This window comes from Fundulus heteroclitus, unplaced genomic scaffold, assembly GCF_011125445.2.
Source record: "Fundulus heteroclitus isolate FHET01 unplaced genomic scaffold, MU-UCD_Fhet_4.1 scaffold_28, whole genome shotgun sequence".
NCBI lineage: Eukaryota > Metazoa > Chordata > Actinopteri > Cyprinodontiformes > Fundulidae > Fundulus > Fundulus heteroclitus.
The window spans coordinates 4,204,439-4,220,873 of NW_023396689.1; the positions used below are offsets into that span (position 1 = coordinate 4,204,439).

At 42.4% G+C, this 16,435-nt stretch overlaps 1 protein-coding gene across 4 annotated transcripts; it reads left to right on the top strand.

The window, feature by feature from the left end:
* The first annotated feature begins 363 nt into the window (after window positions 1-363).
* On the top strand, window positions 364-15,913 carry mlsl (malate synthase-like). Of its 4 annotated transcripts, XM_012855753.3 has the most exons (16): window positions 413-430; window positions 562-656; window positions 1,797-1,942; window positions 2,012-2,230; window positions 3,783-3,873; window positions 4,009-4,085; window positions 4,366-4,476; window positions 5,852-5,911; window positions 6,444-6,600; window positions 6,683-6,881; window positions 7,913-7,991; window positions 10,971-11,063; window positions 11,162-11,234; window positions 12,484-12,551; window positions 15,384-15,508; window positions 15,648-15,913. In XM_012855753.3, exons 3-16 carry the CDS (start codon window positions 1,826-1,828, stop codon window positions 15,832-15,834), a joined length of 1,656 nt encoding a protein of 551 aa, XP_012711207.2. In that variant the 5' UTR covers window positions 413-430; window positions 562-656; window positions 1,797-1,825; the 3' UTR covers window positions 15,835-15,913. The 4 variants fall into 4 exon arrangements, 3 of the variants coding, with proteins under 3 accessions (XP_012711206.2, XP_035986026.1, XP_012711207.2); XR_004928852.1 differs by lacking the exons at window positions 562-656; window positions 15,648-15,913 and adding an exon at window positions 12,731-12,829 and having other exon boundaries at window positions 364-430; window positions 15,384-15,468; XM_012855752.3 differs by lacking the exon at window positions 562-656 and having other exon boundaries at window positions 364-430.
* Window positions 15,914-16,435: the final 522 nt, after the last annotated feature.

Here is a 16,435-nt window from a genome sequence, read left to right on the forward strand (position 1 = left end):
GACACCATGACCTTGTTTAGCAGCAAATATTGTGATGTAATTGTTAAAAAAAAACATAATAGAGAATAAAGAAAATTGAATGGATTGAAAAGTATGACCCAAACAGAGCATAAGGATATCTACACAGCTCCTGGAAAAACCACATTCCCATTTTTTGCTCTTAGAAACTCCAAGTACACAAATGTAGCTAAAAGGGGGATTTTATATGATATGCCCCATCCATTTAGTCATTAAGAAGTAAATCAAGTCACAGCTGATTCAAAATTCTTACAATAGTTTTACTAACAAAATGCATAGATGTGAAATCATTTACGCTCAGACTTTAAACTCTGACTAAAAAGCAACGTCTTCCTGTTCAAACAGGGCTCACGGTGAACAAACACTCAAAGTCCAAACCTGGGCAGTGAACAAGCCTGTCTCCACAGCCTTTGTAAGTATGTCTGTAAATTTTATTTCCAAGCTGAAATCAAATCAAATAAGGCCATGTTGTGTTTAAAGACTACCGTACTGTGTGAGTAGTGTTGAAGCCAAACCTTTTCTGTGGTTTTCATGCGGTTTCAGAGGCTTCAGGCTCAGCAGCAGTTCAGGACAGCTTTACTGTTGAGACAAAAGACTAGCGGAGCGTCTGGACTCCAAGCCTCCTGCTGCTTTCCAGGGTCAGGTCTCTCTGGGTTGTGCTATCTGCTTCTCTCTTTATAGTTCATCACATCTTATCAGCTCATGTTTAGATGGGTTGCTCTATCATTGGACCTGCTTTGAGTAGCTATTAGCTCACCCGATTTCTTGTCTGATTTGACATTTTTACTGATCTACAAGCTAATTTCTCAAGACGGCCTCGTGATATCATCGACGAGCCTCTTTCCACAGTTCACATCGAGACAGCCAGAGGGTAACTCAGGCCAGGCATTAAGAGTTTTGTAAAAATGTTGTACCTGGAACGTTTCAGTTGCAGGTGGGACGATGGAGCCTCATAACTTCTCTCATTTACTTTTAACTTACTTACTTCACTTCTCGTCACGACTCCCTAACAAAAGAGCTCTTTCTTTCTACCAACCACGGTGGTGGGGGAATAATACTTGTTTCCCTTTACAAAATGAGTAAATACTTGTTCTTTTTGTTAGCTTTCTTAATCCCCACCCCTTGCATTAAAAGATCAAAGAGAAAATCACATTTGAGTGAACCATGGCGTCTTGTCAGTGTTGGCATAAAAACATATGTTCAGAATGCTTAGGTTAGTGATTTATCTGTTTGATTAAGCTTACAATCATTTTAAACAACTACTGACTACATTTTGGACGATATTTGCACTGTACATACTACCTTAAATATGTCCCATTTATTATTTATGATTATTTCTGCATGATCACACATCCCCTATTAGTGTGGACCAGTGACGGACTGGGATTAAAAAACGGCCCTGGCATTTTCACCAACCAGCAGCCCACATGGGGACGCGCACGCACACGCGTGCACGTGCCCACAACACACAGATATAACTTCACATGCACGGAAATGACACGCAAGTTTGTAGCCCCATTGGTGTTGAACTCTAACTTTAATATGCATAAAAACTGAACCAAGAGGCATTTGGCTTATTAGTGGGCCGAGAGATAATGTAGGCCTACAATGAACAGGGTGAAAGGGGCCGCGCACACCCGACGATCATGCCGTCTCGTGATTGGCCAGCCCAAACGGCCGACGAGGGCCTGCGGCCCTTCTGGCATCTGCCCAAATGCCAAACCGTCCAGTCTGTCACTGGTGTGGACTAAACACTCCACATCCGTACACTCTTGCAGACCGAGGTCAAGCCACACAGTTACTCAGCATGGAGCTGTCCCCCCCACCCAAAGGGCTAGAAGCTGCGTATGCCTCCCTTTTCACCACAGGGTCCCTTTCCTTCCTGCATGAGCTGATCTCCACGTTTGATGAGGAGATGGAGCAGGTAACACAGCTAAACAGGCCCTTTTTGTTCTCAAGGACTGAGTGACAAAGGTCTACTCTCCTTCTTTAGATCCTCCAACTGAGAGTATCCAGAAAGGCTCATTTGGATCTCTCAGGCGATCTCCCAAATTTCTTGGAAAGCACCGCACACATAAGGGCAGACCCAGACTGGAGGGTGCTCCCTGTCCCTACAAGGCTTCAAAAGAGGCATGTGGACATTGGAGATATGGCCCCCTGTGATACTCAACGCTTCGTTCGAGCTCTACAGTCTCCAGCACAAGGCATACAGGTGAAGCACCTTCACATTTTTATCATGGTACTTATTGACAGCTGCACTAAACGTGATAGTTGAGGTTTTTTGCCTTTTCATTATAATTGACATAATTTAAACAAAGACTCAGAAGTAACCCAACGGCTGGAGCTCCTCCACATTCTGTCACATTACAACTACAGACTTCAGTGTCTATTTTAAGATGGGCCAGACTAACAAGCACTAGTGCACAGCTAAAGGTGGAAAGAAAAGGATGCATGGTTTGTCTTTTCCTTTTTACAATTGAAATCTGAAAAGTGTGGGGTGCCTTTGTGTCCAACCCCCTATATCTCTGAAGTCCCTGAAATCTAAAAACCCAGTCTCGAGGTCTGGTGTCCTGCAGCTTTTAGATGTGACTCTAAAAGGGTCCCCCAAGGTCAACAGGCCCTCCCACTCTTAATACAGAAACATTGCCTCCTCTTCTGACTTGAGTGAAAGGAACAGAACAGACCTTTTCACCTGTTTGCACTAAGCAGAGCCAGCATTATGCAGGACTGTTTTAACCCTACTGTGTAACAAAGAGTATAAGAAGATGTAAGCTCCTTTTGTCCCAGAGACACAGCTCTACTTCCTCCGATGAGTCAGCTGGCTTGGTCAATATTCAGCTTGTCACAAACAAACAGAGCCGTTGACCTAGTCTGAAAAAATAGACACTTCTCTTTTGTAAGGGGACACAGTAAACGACCAGATTGAACAGTGATCCGGGAGATGTTGGGGCTCTGGTCAGATGAACCTGTTCCGTCTTGCGGTGTGGAAAATCAGAACACATCGTCCCCACAGTGAAACATGGAGGCGGCAGCATCATCCTTTGTCGATGCTGGTCTTCTGCAGGGATAGGGAAGATGGTTGGAGCTACAGATATTTGAGTCTGAGACTGTTCACCTTGCAGCAGGTCAGCAACCCTTAACATACAGCCAGAACTACAATGGAGAGCTGAAATCAAACACATTATTGTGTTGAAAGGTCTTGAGCTATTTTTGCAAAGGAGAATAGATAGAATGATCTCTAGATGTGTAGAACCCACAGCAAAGGGTATTGAGAGGTCATTGTGGCCAATGTCTGAAAGTCCAAGAAAAACAACGATAGTCTGAGCCAGCAGTAGTTCACTGAGCAGAGTCTCTGGGTTGGTTAAGTCAGTGTCAGAAAGAACATCCCAACATAAAAAATCTGGTGGGGGAGAGCAGAATGGATCACATGCATTACAGCATTGATTTTAACTTTACAGTCCATATGGAAGAATAAGTTCAGTGAATATGTATTATTTTAATCATCTAAAGAAAGCAAAAGTTGTGTTGTAGATGTATAAGAGTATATTTATGTTCAACCCTATTAAGGACAACAGATAATTCTTTGATGGATCATCTAAATTGGAGGTTTTGACCCGTTTGAGCCTTCCGACCTCAACACAACTGGAACTTCATGGCTGCACAGACCTCCCATTGTTTAAAACCTAAACTGTTAACATTTCTTTGGTTCTGACATTTGGCTGCACTGTAGAAGTTGGACCAAACCTTCTTTTCATTTTCCCCAGGTTGACTTTGATGATGGGAACTGCCCAACGTTTCCCAACCAGATAAAAGGTATTCACAATGTGATCCTGGCAGTAAACAACCAGCTCCCCGGTGAGTGTCTGACGTCATCCCCATGTTGCTTTAGTCCCGACGCCTTGCATCGCACAGGAGCATTTAGTACTGTAGAGGACAAAGTTCTCATGAGTCCTGATGTCCTGATTCTTCTGATTCCCTATGTGAGAGCAGGAGTCCCACACATCTCCCAGGCACCGGTGCTGATGCTGCGTCCCCGTGCCTGGAACATGGTGGAGCACAACATGCTGGTAACACAGACTCTCTTCTGCTTTCATTATCTCTTTACCTAATCTGTCTGGGGCCACTTTGGTTGCACATTTGTGTCGTGAAAAGGGCTGAGGATTGGTTATGACTCTACAGAATTCTGATCCCCTGTCCCTCATCTAAAGATGTCACTCAATTGGACCAAATCTGACTCCTTATCAGGAGCTAATCATTCTCCATGACTGGCTGGGTTCTTAATATGGGACAGTAAAGTTTGGAAGGGTTGGAAGTCTTCATAATATTTGCTGCAACTAAAACCATCAGGTGGAGGGAAAGGAGGCTCCTGGTCCGCTGTTTGACTTTGGGCTCCTCATGTATCACTGTGGAAGGACCCTGCTTGAAAACCAAAGTGGACCGTTCTTCTACCTGTCAAAGGTAAAGGCAAACACACACAGAGCACAAACAGGCTTCTGTTTAACTGCCTCTTATTTACATTCAAGTCAGTATTTCCCACAAGCAAACTGGCACACACACTGCAGCTTCACAGAAAGCTACAGGGGGGAAAAAATAACCTGCTTTCACCATAAACTCACACTGTTTTCAGCCTATGTTCTTTCTGAAATGACCTGCTTCAAATAATCTACACAAATGCAGGGGCTAAATGTGTAATCTTGGTCTCAAATGAACGCTAAGACATGTGGGAATACTACACATGTAGTAGTTTTATGTCTGAACTAAGATATGTGATACTGTGTCATACTAACTTCCCCCGGAACACGAAGAACAAAACATAAAAAGATAACAAGTCATTACATAGCTTACTGCTATGTAATAACTCGTAACAATGTAATAAAAATAAGACCTTTATTTATAAAGAGCTTTCATACAAAGCGCTGAACAGTTGCAAGGAGATACAAGACAAATGAAAACTACTGATAAAAAAAAAAACAGATGAAGCAACAGAAGGTAATTTTTACTATGAGTAGGACAGAGTAAACAAGTGGGTCTTTAAATTAACTTTAAAAACACCAACAGAACCTGCCGGCCTAATGTCCTGAGGCAGGTTGTTCCAGAGAAAAGGGGCACAAAATGAGAAGGTACGCTAGCCGACAGTTTTTCTCAAGGAGATCTCTCAGATCTCCTTGAGATCTAAGAGCTCGACGAGGGACACACAAATGCCAAAGGTCCGAGAGGTAAGAGGGCAGCAATCCATTTAAGGCCTTGTAGGTGAGCAACAGGAAGTCAGCTCTGTTTACTGCATATGCAGTGGCAACAGTTGTTCACTCACGAAATGCTGTTGACCAAGTAGATAAAAAGTGTGAGCCAAGAATAGTCCCCAACAAGCTTCTGTAGTAAAATATGATTTCACATCGAGTATTTCATTGGAACCCAACTGGGAATATTTGAAGGAGCATAAATTGTTTTGAGTATTATTGATTTCTTCTAAACATGACCACAAGGCTTCAAGGGTCCTTTCACCCAAATTAGCACATATGCAAGGTGACAAGACTGTTATTTTTTAGAGAACATATAGTAAGCCAAGCTAATCCTCACTCATCCTATTTGCCTTAAAGTTTGCAATACCCCAAAACAGTTAAAAATTTGGTTCATAAATCCTTTCAGGACCTTAACAGCAAAGGCTCATGGGAGTTTCCCAATTGACTCTTCTTGCTTCCTGCAGCAGCTAGCTGCCAGGCGGCTGTTGCTAATACTAGGTTATACATTTTTCATATTTTTTCACTCGCTCTATCGAACTTGGCCCATTTACTGGTGGGATGTTTACATGTTTCAGTTTTGCCTTCTTGTGCAGGTGGAGAGCTTGATGGAGTCCAGGCTCTGGAACAACATATTTGTCTGGACACAGCAGAAGGTCAGGCTGCAATAATCTTCTATCGCTTTAAATAAGCTACTGGGATAATGATTTCACTTTTTTTTTATCAAAGGACAAAACCAAATCCCAGTTACATATAATATCAGAAAATAAAATAGGATCTAAAAAGCACCAGTCAGACATCTGAATGAATGGATGGATCTAGTCTCATCAACAGTGTGTCTCTCACATTTGAATATGTAATAACTAGGCTGGTCAGCGTCTCACAACTTTAACATTAAAGGCCCAAAGATTCAGAAATGGCATTGTCTGCATCTGCCTTTTAAAGTAATATAACATCTAATATCAATATGATTAAAATATTAAAAGCCTGCAGACATTTTTCTTCTGAAAGCGAAACTATCCACCTGTTAACCTGTCCTTTCAGTGGCAGATTATGGCCCACATGGTCACTGACTCTTTAGAACAAGATAAATGTAAAATAATCTGTGTTTTGGTATGAGAGTGCCACATTGTGTTTTACTATGGTCCAGTTGTGGGGTGGTTTGGATGAATTCCTCTCTGTGTGCAGCTGGGCCTTCCGCTTGGCTGCATCAAGGCGACAGTGCTGATAGAGAACGTGCTGGCAACTTTTGAAATGGAAGAGATTCTGTATGAGCTGCGGGAACACTCAGCGGGGCTCAACTGCGGCATCTGGGATTACTCGGCTTCCTTTGTCAATAAGTTTGGTGAGACAGATGCCTGGTGCCTGTTGCTTCAGCAGAGCTGGATCCAAAAGGGTCACTGCGGTCAAGATGTCACATCTTCCAGGTTACCGTCGGGATTTCCTGTTGCCGGACCGGAGCAAGTACGTCAATATGGAGAAGCGTTTTCTGCGCAGCTACCTGGACCTGCTGGTTCAGACGTGTCACCGACGCGGAGCACTAGCCACAGGGGGCATGGCTGCTTTGCTGCTGCCTCAGAGTCAACACGCTGACTCCTACAGCAAAGTCCTGGCTGCTGTGGAAAGGTACGGACATCCTGATGTGCTTACATACCTCATTTATGAGGCTCCATTATCAGGGGCTTCCAGCACAAAATGTTCATCTATCAGGCAGGGTTCTACCATCAAAGGTTGGCAGTCATACATGAATCTCCAGTTAGGGGATTATTAGTACTTATTTCAGAAAGGATGTGTGAGGAGGTAATTGAGCTGATATTCATCCAAAGGAACAAAATAGAAACCCTTTCAATAATTAAATGCCTGGTGTTTTATTATGTAACCCAAAATTACAGAATTACAGAAAATTACGGAAATCTTAAGGAGAAATCTGTATATTGTTATAGAACATAATATTACACCTTTCTGAGTCCACTCCACAGCACTGACACTGGACCTTCTAAAGGTTTTAAATTGTACGCATCCTGACAGAAACAAAAAATAAAATTAGCATTTACTGGATCTCAGTGCATCAATTAACCTGGTTGATCATAAAACTGATTTCATTCCATCTTGACTGGCCAAAATGACTTTGTGTCATCTTGTAAAGTATAATGGGAAGTTTCCTTAAAGCTCTAGTCTCGGACCATTTTTATTCAGCATCACATCATTACACACAATCATTAGCACGTACTAACAGTAGTTTCCAGCTATTTATTTTCTTTATAATACAGCTTTTCAACATGAAATAATATCTATTTAGACAGAAAAAAAGGGCTGGCACCAATAAAAACCATATTTAGGTTCTGGATTTTAGGCTTCCGCTGAATGTGTTGGTGTGCATTCCCAGCTGTACTGATGGTACACAAGGTGTGTTCTTGAAGCAAAATATTGTTGTGTTGTTTAGTTGGCTGTGCGTTTTACCACCTCTTTCTTTTCATGCCATGCCTAGAGTTTATTAAAGCAATACTATTTTCTTTAAAAGTAACTCTCCTTTCTTTTAAGCAAAGCACTCTTGTCTTGTCTGGAGTACAAATTGTTTGGTTCTAATAAACTTGCTTATCTCCCTTCTCTATTCCAAAATATCTTCTGTTCATCTGGTTTTCTTTTCTGCCTTTCAGACTGAAGTTGCTGGAAATCAACGCAGGTGTTGATGGTTTCATGGTGTATGACATGAATTTGATCAAACCCATGCAGAAAGTAAGTACCCAATTCTACTGTTTACTTGCAGTATAAAGCAGCTCTTCGTGGTTTTTGTTCCGTGAAAAGAGACCATGATAAATCAATCTGAAACGTTATATAAAATAGAAGAATTTGTCTTTGTTTCACACAGTAAAAAACAGTTTGGAAGCTCTTCTTAGGCTGTGTGAATATCACACACAGACAAAAAATAATACACTATGGAATACAGAAACACAGGTTAGCAGCAGTCCGGATATTTATTGCATTTTGTCCATGAGGTGTCTTTGAATGGGTTGTACAACAATAGCTTTGGTTTGGCTATTAGTAGGGGCCAAAGGCAATTATTAGCAAAGTTAGTCATTTTAATCAAAATAGCCAAGTTGGTGCACCAAAGTATTGCACCAAAATACAGAATTGAGCGGACAACTTCTTCCATAAATACAAGAATTTGTATGCTTCAACTTCCGGTTAAATGACTTTAGTCAAAAAACTCTTTAACTAAGCTTGTAAAACTTAACTAAACTACCGGGTAAAAATAAGTAGAATTAGGAGAACTAACAAACTAAAAATTAAACTGGAACCAATAACCAATGAAATTATGCAGTGATGATCATGTATGTTTAAGAACAAAGGTTTATTCTTGAAGTTATAAACTAGCCATCACAGTGGCTGATTGAATGGGTAAGACTGACTAACAGGATGGCGAATGAATGGACTGTTGACGGGATGATGTCACATTCAGAGATAGCGACTCACGTTAAACAACAAAAACATTAGCTGTGGCTCATTTTTCAGCAACCTCCCTAAGTCCTACCAGTGGCGGCTGGCCAGTAGGGGGCGCTCGGGCGCCGCCCCCTTTAAATCGTTTAGATAATAAATGATTTCTGAACTGCAAAGTACTTAAAAATGTATTTATTCATACTGTGTGTCCATTAGACATGTTAGAATTTATTAAAATAGTAAATACATAATTCTATTTAATTGCTCACATTGTGCACACTTCCTTTCCTATGTGCAGGGCGCCGGTCTAATGAGAATGAATGTAGGCGCAGCCATAGACATAATATATGTCTGTGGGCGCAGCAACTTGGGCAAGCACGTGATCTGAGGCTGACTTTTAATTGGTTATCTAGGGTTTTCAAGAGGGCGCACCGCTCTGCGTCCCGGACACACCTATTCTGTTGTGTCATTACTGGTAGAGTGTCAGTACTGGCTAATTTTTTTTAAAACATTGTGTGATTGGACAATCCCCGATTCGACTCATTAGCGCAGCTGCAGTTCGTTAGGTCGATTCACGTTTCCGTTTGCAAAGTGGAGTAGTTTCAAAATGAGAGAAAATTCTGTTTTGTCTTTACAAAAAAATGCTTTTACAAAGCGTTCACTTGAAGAAAAAAAACAGGATAAAGGAGCTTGGACCGGATCGTCTTAATTTACAAATTCAGCAGCAGGCAAGTGATCTCTCCACTCCATGGTTGGAAAAAGCAGTGTAGGTAGTAGTCAGCCAGTGAAGAAGCGTTGGATACTCAGTGTAGAAGACCATGAAAGGATTGCTGCAGAGGTGAGTTGTGGAAAATCACTGCTACACTGGTTTAAAGTAATGTTATTTAATATATTAGGAAGATGTGCGTTGTAGTTAGAAATACCTTTAGTTGTGTCTATGCTGTGTAGGTATGTTGATGTAATGTTTGTCAGCAAGATATTTTATTATTTAAGTTGTACTGAAGTTTATGGGTAATGGGGAATAAAACATTTGGTTACTGAATTTTGTATAATCTTGTCCCACAAACATGCTGTAACACATTTCATAACACAGCCTTAAAAAATGGCAGCAAATGTTATTAAAATCAGGAAAACAATCTAGAAGAAGTCTTTTCAGAAACTGTCATGCTCTTGAAGATCCTCATCACCACAGCAATAGCTGAAAGGTGCTTTTCAACTTTGAAAAGAATCAAGATTTTTCTGAGAAACTCAATGACTCAGGACAGGCTGAATGCATTGGCCATGTTGTCAATGGAGAAAAGACTAGTCACAGAGATGACTGACTTTAACAAGAATATAATTGAGAAATTTGCTGGGCAGAAGGAAAGGAGGGCAAAATTCATGTTCAAATAGTGCTATTTTTTAAGATTTGTTTTGTTTGTTTTTCATTTGTTTGTTTGTGTGCGCCCCCCCTCAGTTTTTTTAGCACCAGCCGCCACTGAGTCCTACATGTACCTTTAAGTACCAGTAATGTAAATATTAATGTGTGTAGTATGCTAGCTGGGTGATGCAGCTGATCGCCATGTGAACAAAACCAGCTGGGTAGCATTAGAGCTGTAGCTGGGGTAGCCGTGATATGATTGATTCACCATTTGGGGATAGAAACTGTTTTTGAATCTGGTGGATTTGGTTTTCAAAGTCCTGAACCTTTTTCTTGATGGGAGTGGACACAAAGTATGTGTTAGGAGTAAGTGGAGCTTGTTGATACTTTTCTGGCGTTCTTCTGAAGTCTGCAGGTGTAATTGTCCGTCAGAGAGGGCAGCTGTGATCCAATAGTGTGTCCCCTTATCTCACCATCTGCTGCAGGTGCTTGCTGTTCTCCTGAGGCCCTGTCCAAACGGAGAAGAGATGAGGTGTGTCGGCATTTGTCGTTTAGGCTGTGTGTCCACGCAGATCTGGCATTTTAGGAGATGGTAAACGATAATTTTGGAAAACGGGTTCCCAGTCAGAGGTGTGGCCATATGGAGGATTCCCAAACAGCTGGTCTGTTTTAGGCCGGACCGGTGGTCGGGATGTTGTTTTTCTACCCCATAATAAAATGTGCGAAGTCGCCCTCAGGGCTGCAGGTGGCACGGTAAAACATCAGACTGGGTCAATCAGATATTTTGCATTAAGCGGAAATACAAACAGCTTCTGCTAATTGAAAAAAGAAAAGCATGCCGTAAGCTGCCATCTGAACACGGAGGGGTGTGCCTTTCAGATCCTCTGTCAGTGGTGACTTTTCTTTTTTTTTTCCAGCTTTTTGAGCGACACTCTGAGGGTGATAACCAGCTCCACCAGCTCCGAGGTGATGTCAGTGTGACTCCTGAGGATCTACTGTCCATGCCTTCTGTTAGTGGATGATTTGGATCTGAATCTGCATGACGCAAAATAGCAGGAGGGGACAAAGGCGTGTAATTTACATTGCTTTGTTTTGTTTTTTTTCTTAGGGAGGAGTCACCCTTCATGGGCTGAAGTATAACATTGCAGTGGGCGTCCTCTTTATTAATGCATGGCTGTCAGGTGAGTCCAGGGGGCGCTGTGGTGGATGAGACTAGTGATGGGATGAATGGTGATGGCACAGACCTACCAGTTCATCTGGTCATTCATGCATGGATTTGCTTTATTTTTTTATCCAAGGCTTTCTGTCGTTCAGCTGAGGCAATAGCTATCAATACACTAAAAGAGTTCATTCAACACATTTTAATGTCCTACTGTATAGTCAGGCCTTGCAGTGTGGGTCAGTGGTGGGGGCAGTGGATGCCGGCCACAAACAGCGCAGTGAAATCAAGGTGTCACCCTTAATTTGCAGCAACAACTGCAACATAGCATTTGAAATAATGAGCAGAGGAATTTAGACCGACTTCTCCTTGCAGAATAGTTTCCATCTCATGGCACCCGTCAGAGTCACTCAAACACCTGAATGCTGCTGTTAGAATCTGACAGCATCAACGGCAAGACGAGAGAGAATGGCACAGGGACAGAAATGTGTTCATTTATTTATCAATCAATCCATCTCTGTTCATATTCACAAGTACACACAACCAAGGGACCAAAGTAAGCAACACATAGTAAAAGAGCAATAAAAACACAATCTCACAGGATAAAATAGAGCAAAGAAGCACAGCCTAACGCTCCAGCTTTCCACAATTTAAAAGCCATGAAAAATAACAGAGATGAAAAAATACAATGTCCTCACTCAGCTTCTAGAAATTCTGAAGTAGAAAGGTTTGCACATCATGTGGGCACAGCTAGAAACCCCCCTGTTGTCAAAAGGACTGACATCTGTGCATTCTGAGCCTGAAGCAATAAAGCCTGAAGTGGCAGTTTAAGAAGCTTCATCTGACCTGGAGGACATCAGTCAGGCTAAGAACTAGTGCTGTTTGCGGGTTTAATGATGGCCATAAGAACTGTGAAGCTTGGAGAAAATCTAATTAGGAAAACTCCAAAGGAGAAAAAAGCCATCGGTGATCCCTGAGCTAAGAGGAACTACACATGGATGAAGCATTGTTCAGCTCCCACTCAGAACACTATCTCTAGCATTCATAACACATAAACACATGCAGGTCAAAAGCATGTTCATATGTTTACAGTGTGAACATTTACCAAAACTCCAACCTGCTGTCGGCAGATGTTTGCTCACATTGATGTCCACTGCCAAGAGCCCTGCCCAGCAAATAACTGTTTAATACATAGATTCATTTTTTTAACGTAGGCTAAAGCAGGACTGTCAGAGGACTAGCGTGACCATTAAAGCCATGCTGTTTTCCAGGTAAAGGCCATTTTTTCTACAGAGGCCAGGTGGAAGATTCTGCCACTGCAGAGATTTCTAGATCCCAGGTAGGTTGAAGCTACCATCCTCTCTGGATTCAGGAGATCAGAGATTATTTGAAATAGAAGCTTTTTATTTGTTGAATGCACATCTATAGAACAACAGAACCTAGAAATTAGACCGTGAGAAGAGAAATTGCAATAACGATCCAACAGAATCTATCTTCTGCTTTCAACCCATCCCTCAGGGAGCAGCAGGCAATCTGGGGCTGATGGTCTTGCTCAGGGACCCATAGTGGCTGTCTGCGGGAATCAAACTGGGAACCTGCAGCCTTTTCCGAATGCAGGTGCGCTGTTCTGACCACTAGGCCACCCCTCCCTCTTTGTGTTACAGAACCTGGTTTTAGCCAAACACGTCTAGTAGACTGAAGGACACAGAATACGATAAAACTAGAAGGTTTTTTCTAAGTTAAGTTTTCCAAACTTAGGCAGACTCCCCAAATGAGCTTTGCTGAATAAACCTCACTCACATCAGTCAATTCTACTACCTCAGAAAAACATTTCCTTATAAAGATTTTAAAAAGCATGACATTTTATTGAATACTGCTTTTAAACTCAGTTTTTGTCAGCTGATCAAAAGTTTGAGGCCTTAGCCTCCAAAAAACCCCAAACAGAATTCAAAGATTTAACAAAAACCCTCTGGAGTGAGGAGACCCGACTGTTCTCATTTACTTCTGAACTCTAGGGGGGTGGTCAGGGGACTGTCATCCATGCTTGAACATTTTCCCTGGGCTCTAGATCATGAGAGCATGCATGGTGGTCCAAAAGGCGGATGTTCTTTGAAGACTCCTTCAGACAGCTGCTGTGAACTGCAGTTATCTTGTTTAAAGGGCCAGTGGTCCCTGTATAAAGACCCTCAGGGCCAGATGGGTGCCCACTGCAAACATCTCCACACAGGAGCAAAAGGGAAAGTAAACTGTTAATAGAATAATGTTTTAGGACTAAGTTTGCTGAATTAATAATCAACCTTTTGGACAAGTGATTCTTAACGTGTTGATTAGCCCTCGGGGAAGGATTTTTTTTTTTTTAATGGAGTTTACTGCAATAAATGTTTATGGAATCACAAGATGGCTGTCTTGAAAATGTTAATGGCCAACAAAGATATTAGCTTTTGGCTCTTAAAGTCTATCCGGACATATTTTATGCAGTTTAGTGAGATGAGATAAAAGGAAAACGCTGAGAAAAAGGAGTAAGCTTTTGTTTAACCAGCTGTGAAACTTTTCCTTCCTAGAAGCTTCATTCAGAGATTTAGAGTTTCTCCATGTCTCCTTCTCTTCTCTGTTACTCGTCCCATGTTGTTCTCTTCCATGGCTGAGTCCCAGCAAGGGATCTCATCTGTTAAACCCCCACAAACCTTGCTTATGTTGGCCTTCCAGCTTCAGCAAATCCCCTCATTTACAGAATGCTAGAGCCAGCTCAGTTTGCTTCCTGATTTAAGTTCTATAACACATATAGAAACTGAAACCAAAGTATAATCAAGCCAGAACTAATGATGACAAACTTAGCTATGTGTGAAAGAAATCCTGATTAAAGTTTCAAGTTTGGGGGTTTGGGGGAAAAAGGAGAACCTTTGTAAAGTCATGTAACTTATCTTTATCTGGAGCATGTAACAAAAGTAATTTCCCTCTGGGATTATTAAAGTATGTCTGATTCTGATAACTTGTGTATACAGGTACATAAAAACCTAAACCTTGTGAAAAGTTCCATTTCTGGCTCTCAATTTCAGAAAGGGAAACTCATTCCTTCCACAAAATCAAATATTTCAAGCCTTTATTTCTTGTAATTTTGATTATTTAAGGCTTACAGACAAAATGAAAAGCCAAAATGCTGTCTCATACATTACAACATAGCAGCAATTAAAGCATGTTTTGTGTAATGGCTATATTCTGGTCTACAGAACCATGAGGAAGACTGGTGTCTGTCACCAACACCCCCCACAAGGAGGGGAAGCCACAAAAGCTAATTGCTGAAGAAGCTGTTTGTTTACAGAGACCTTCATCCTAGCTTATTCCTAGGAGGCTCAATAGAAGGACAAGGTGTGGTATGACGAGGTGCACCTGCAATACGGATAACAGTAGTCCAGAGAGGATTGTCAAGAAAAATCCCAATCGAAAGGAGTGGACTGAGGCTGTAGTCAGCCCACCGAGAGCTACATCCTATACACAGACTACAAAAGTCACATCGTTGTTCCAAGCCAGTGCTAAACCAGATGACGTCAGAAACGTCTTACCTGGCTGGGCCAAGAAGAATCCATGTAGCCTGAGGTCCAGTGGGAAGTTTCCACAGTCAGTCAAGATCTGGGGTGCCATGTCATCTGCTGGTTCTGCCAAAGGTACCAAGCAGGTCCAATGACCATGGTGGTCCTGTGCTTGATTGACTAGCGAACTGAACTGACCTGAACCCCAGAGAGAAATGTATGGAGTACCGTCAAGAGCAAGCTGGGAAACACCAGACCCAGCAGTGTAGATGACCTGATATCATCAGAGAAACCACAGGTGGATGGCCTCCGTGTCATAATCACAATTTTAAGAAAGAAAGGCTTAAAATGTTTCCCTGTGTAACGAAACTATGTATGTAAGTTCTGGAGATCATTTAACAGATCATACATCAGATTTATATTTCTTTAGAGAGATATAATCCACACAAGATCCCTGTTAGTGCGTTACAGCCTGGTGGTTCTACCTCTGCCACAAAGTTCCTTAAGAGCCTGAATAGCAACGCTTGACTTTAACCTTTGCCTGAATAAGAAGTACAGCCAACAAGCTGGACAATATGACTGAATAGAGAGCAGCCTGGTCTGGAGGAAGTAGTTCTGCTTCTGACCCAACACGACTGTGTCAGGTGTGGCAGTGGATCCGTCACCAGGCCCGGCTGGAGGATGACGGCAGGGTAGTAAGCAGGCGGCTCGTCACGGAGCTCACCAAGGAGCTCAGGACTGAACTTGGACTCTTCTGCCGCTCTGGAAGGTGAGCAGTTTCAGCCTCGGTTGGTCATGTGATCAGACATGTCTGCTCCTGCTAAACGAGAGGAGACGGACAACACGCTGGAAATAGCAACGCCGACTGCTGTTTTCCTGAAGTGTTGTGGTGTTTTTATCTGCTGCAGGAGTACACAGAGGTTACACACAGCTGCAGACATGTTTCTGGAGGTGGTCTTGAAGAGACACTTCCCAGAGTTCATCACCTCTTACCTGAACCTGGACCACACTTTCCTCAGCTCCCACTGCTTGGGAGAGGAGGAGGAGGAGGCGGAGGCGGCTGTGGAACCGAGCAGAGGGCGATCCAAGCTGTGAGGGAGGACCAGGAGAGATTCTGCTCTCAGCAATCCTTCATGCACATAAGGGAATAAAGCCACCATGGTGGACGTTCTGAGCTGATGGCGTTCCTCTATCTGTCCAGCTGGACTTTCAGCCCGGCTCCATTAGCAGAGACAAAAGTAGCATTCCACTTTTCAGGGTTGGTTGGGTCATGGTCAGACTACAAAATAGACAATGTAGAGTCACCGATGCTGGGTTAGCTGGAATATTTCAGGTACAGCGTATGAAAACATTGACAGCGCCTTATGGCCACACCTGATGTACAGATGTGTTCCAAAATATAGCCATCCATCACTGTTTGGGGTTAAAGTTCACTAATAATTTACTGGAAGGTGTTGCAGAGAAATAGAAACCCAACAGCCATGATGCGCACGCTGCTGGTGCTGTGCAGCTGAATCCTGCATGGAAACAATAACAGCAGCGTGATGCTCAGTCAGGGAGCTCATCCTGGTTCCCTCACACAAGGATGAGGGAGCTGCTGGTTATAGAGCATTCCTCTGAGTAGGGCTGCGCGATGAATCGATTTAATCAATACAAATTTTTTTAAGATTTCATTTTTGGAAAATCTGGATTTTAC

Bases quoted from the DNA above. Each gene is read 5' to 3' on its own strand.
- mlsl (XM_012855752.3), top strand. From the start codon at position 1,826: ATGGAGCTGTCCCCCCCACCCAAAGGGCTAGAAGCTGCGTATGCCTCC. The intron at 1,943-2,011 runs GTAACACAGCTA...CTCCTTCTTTAG, and splicing joins TTGATGAGGAGATGGAGCAG to ATCCTCCAACTGAGAGTATC. The intron at 7,992-10,970 runs GTAAGTACCCAA...TTTTTTTTCCAG, and splicing joins TGATCAAACCCATGCAGAAA to CTTTTTGAGCGACACTCTGA.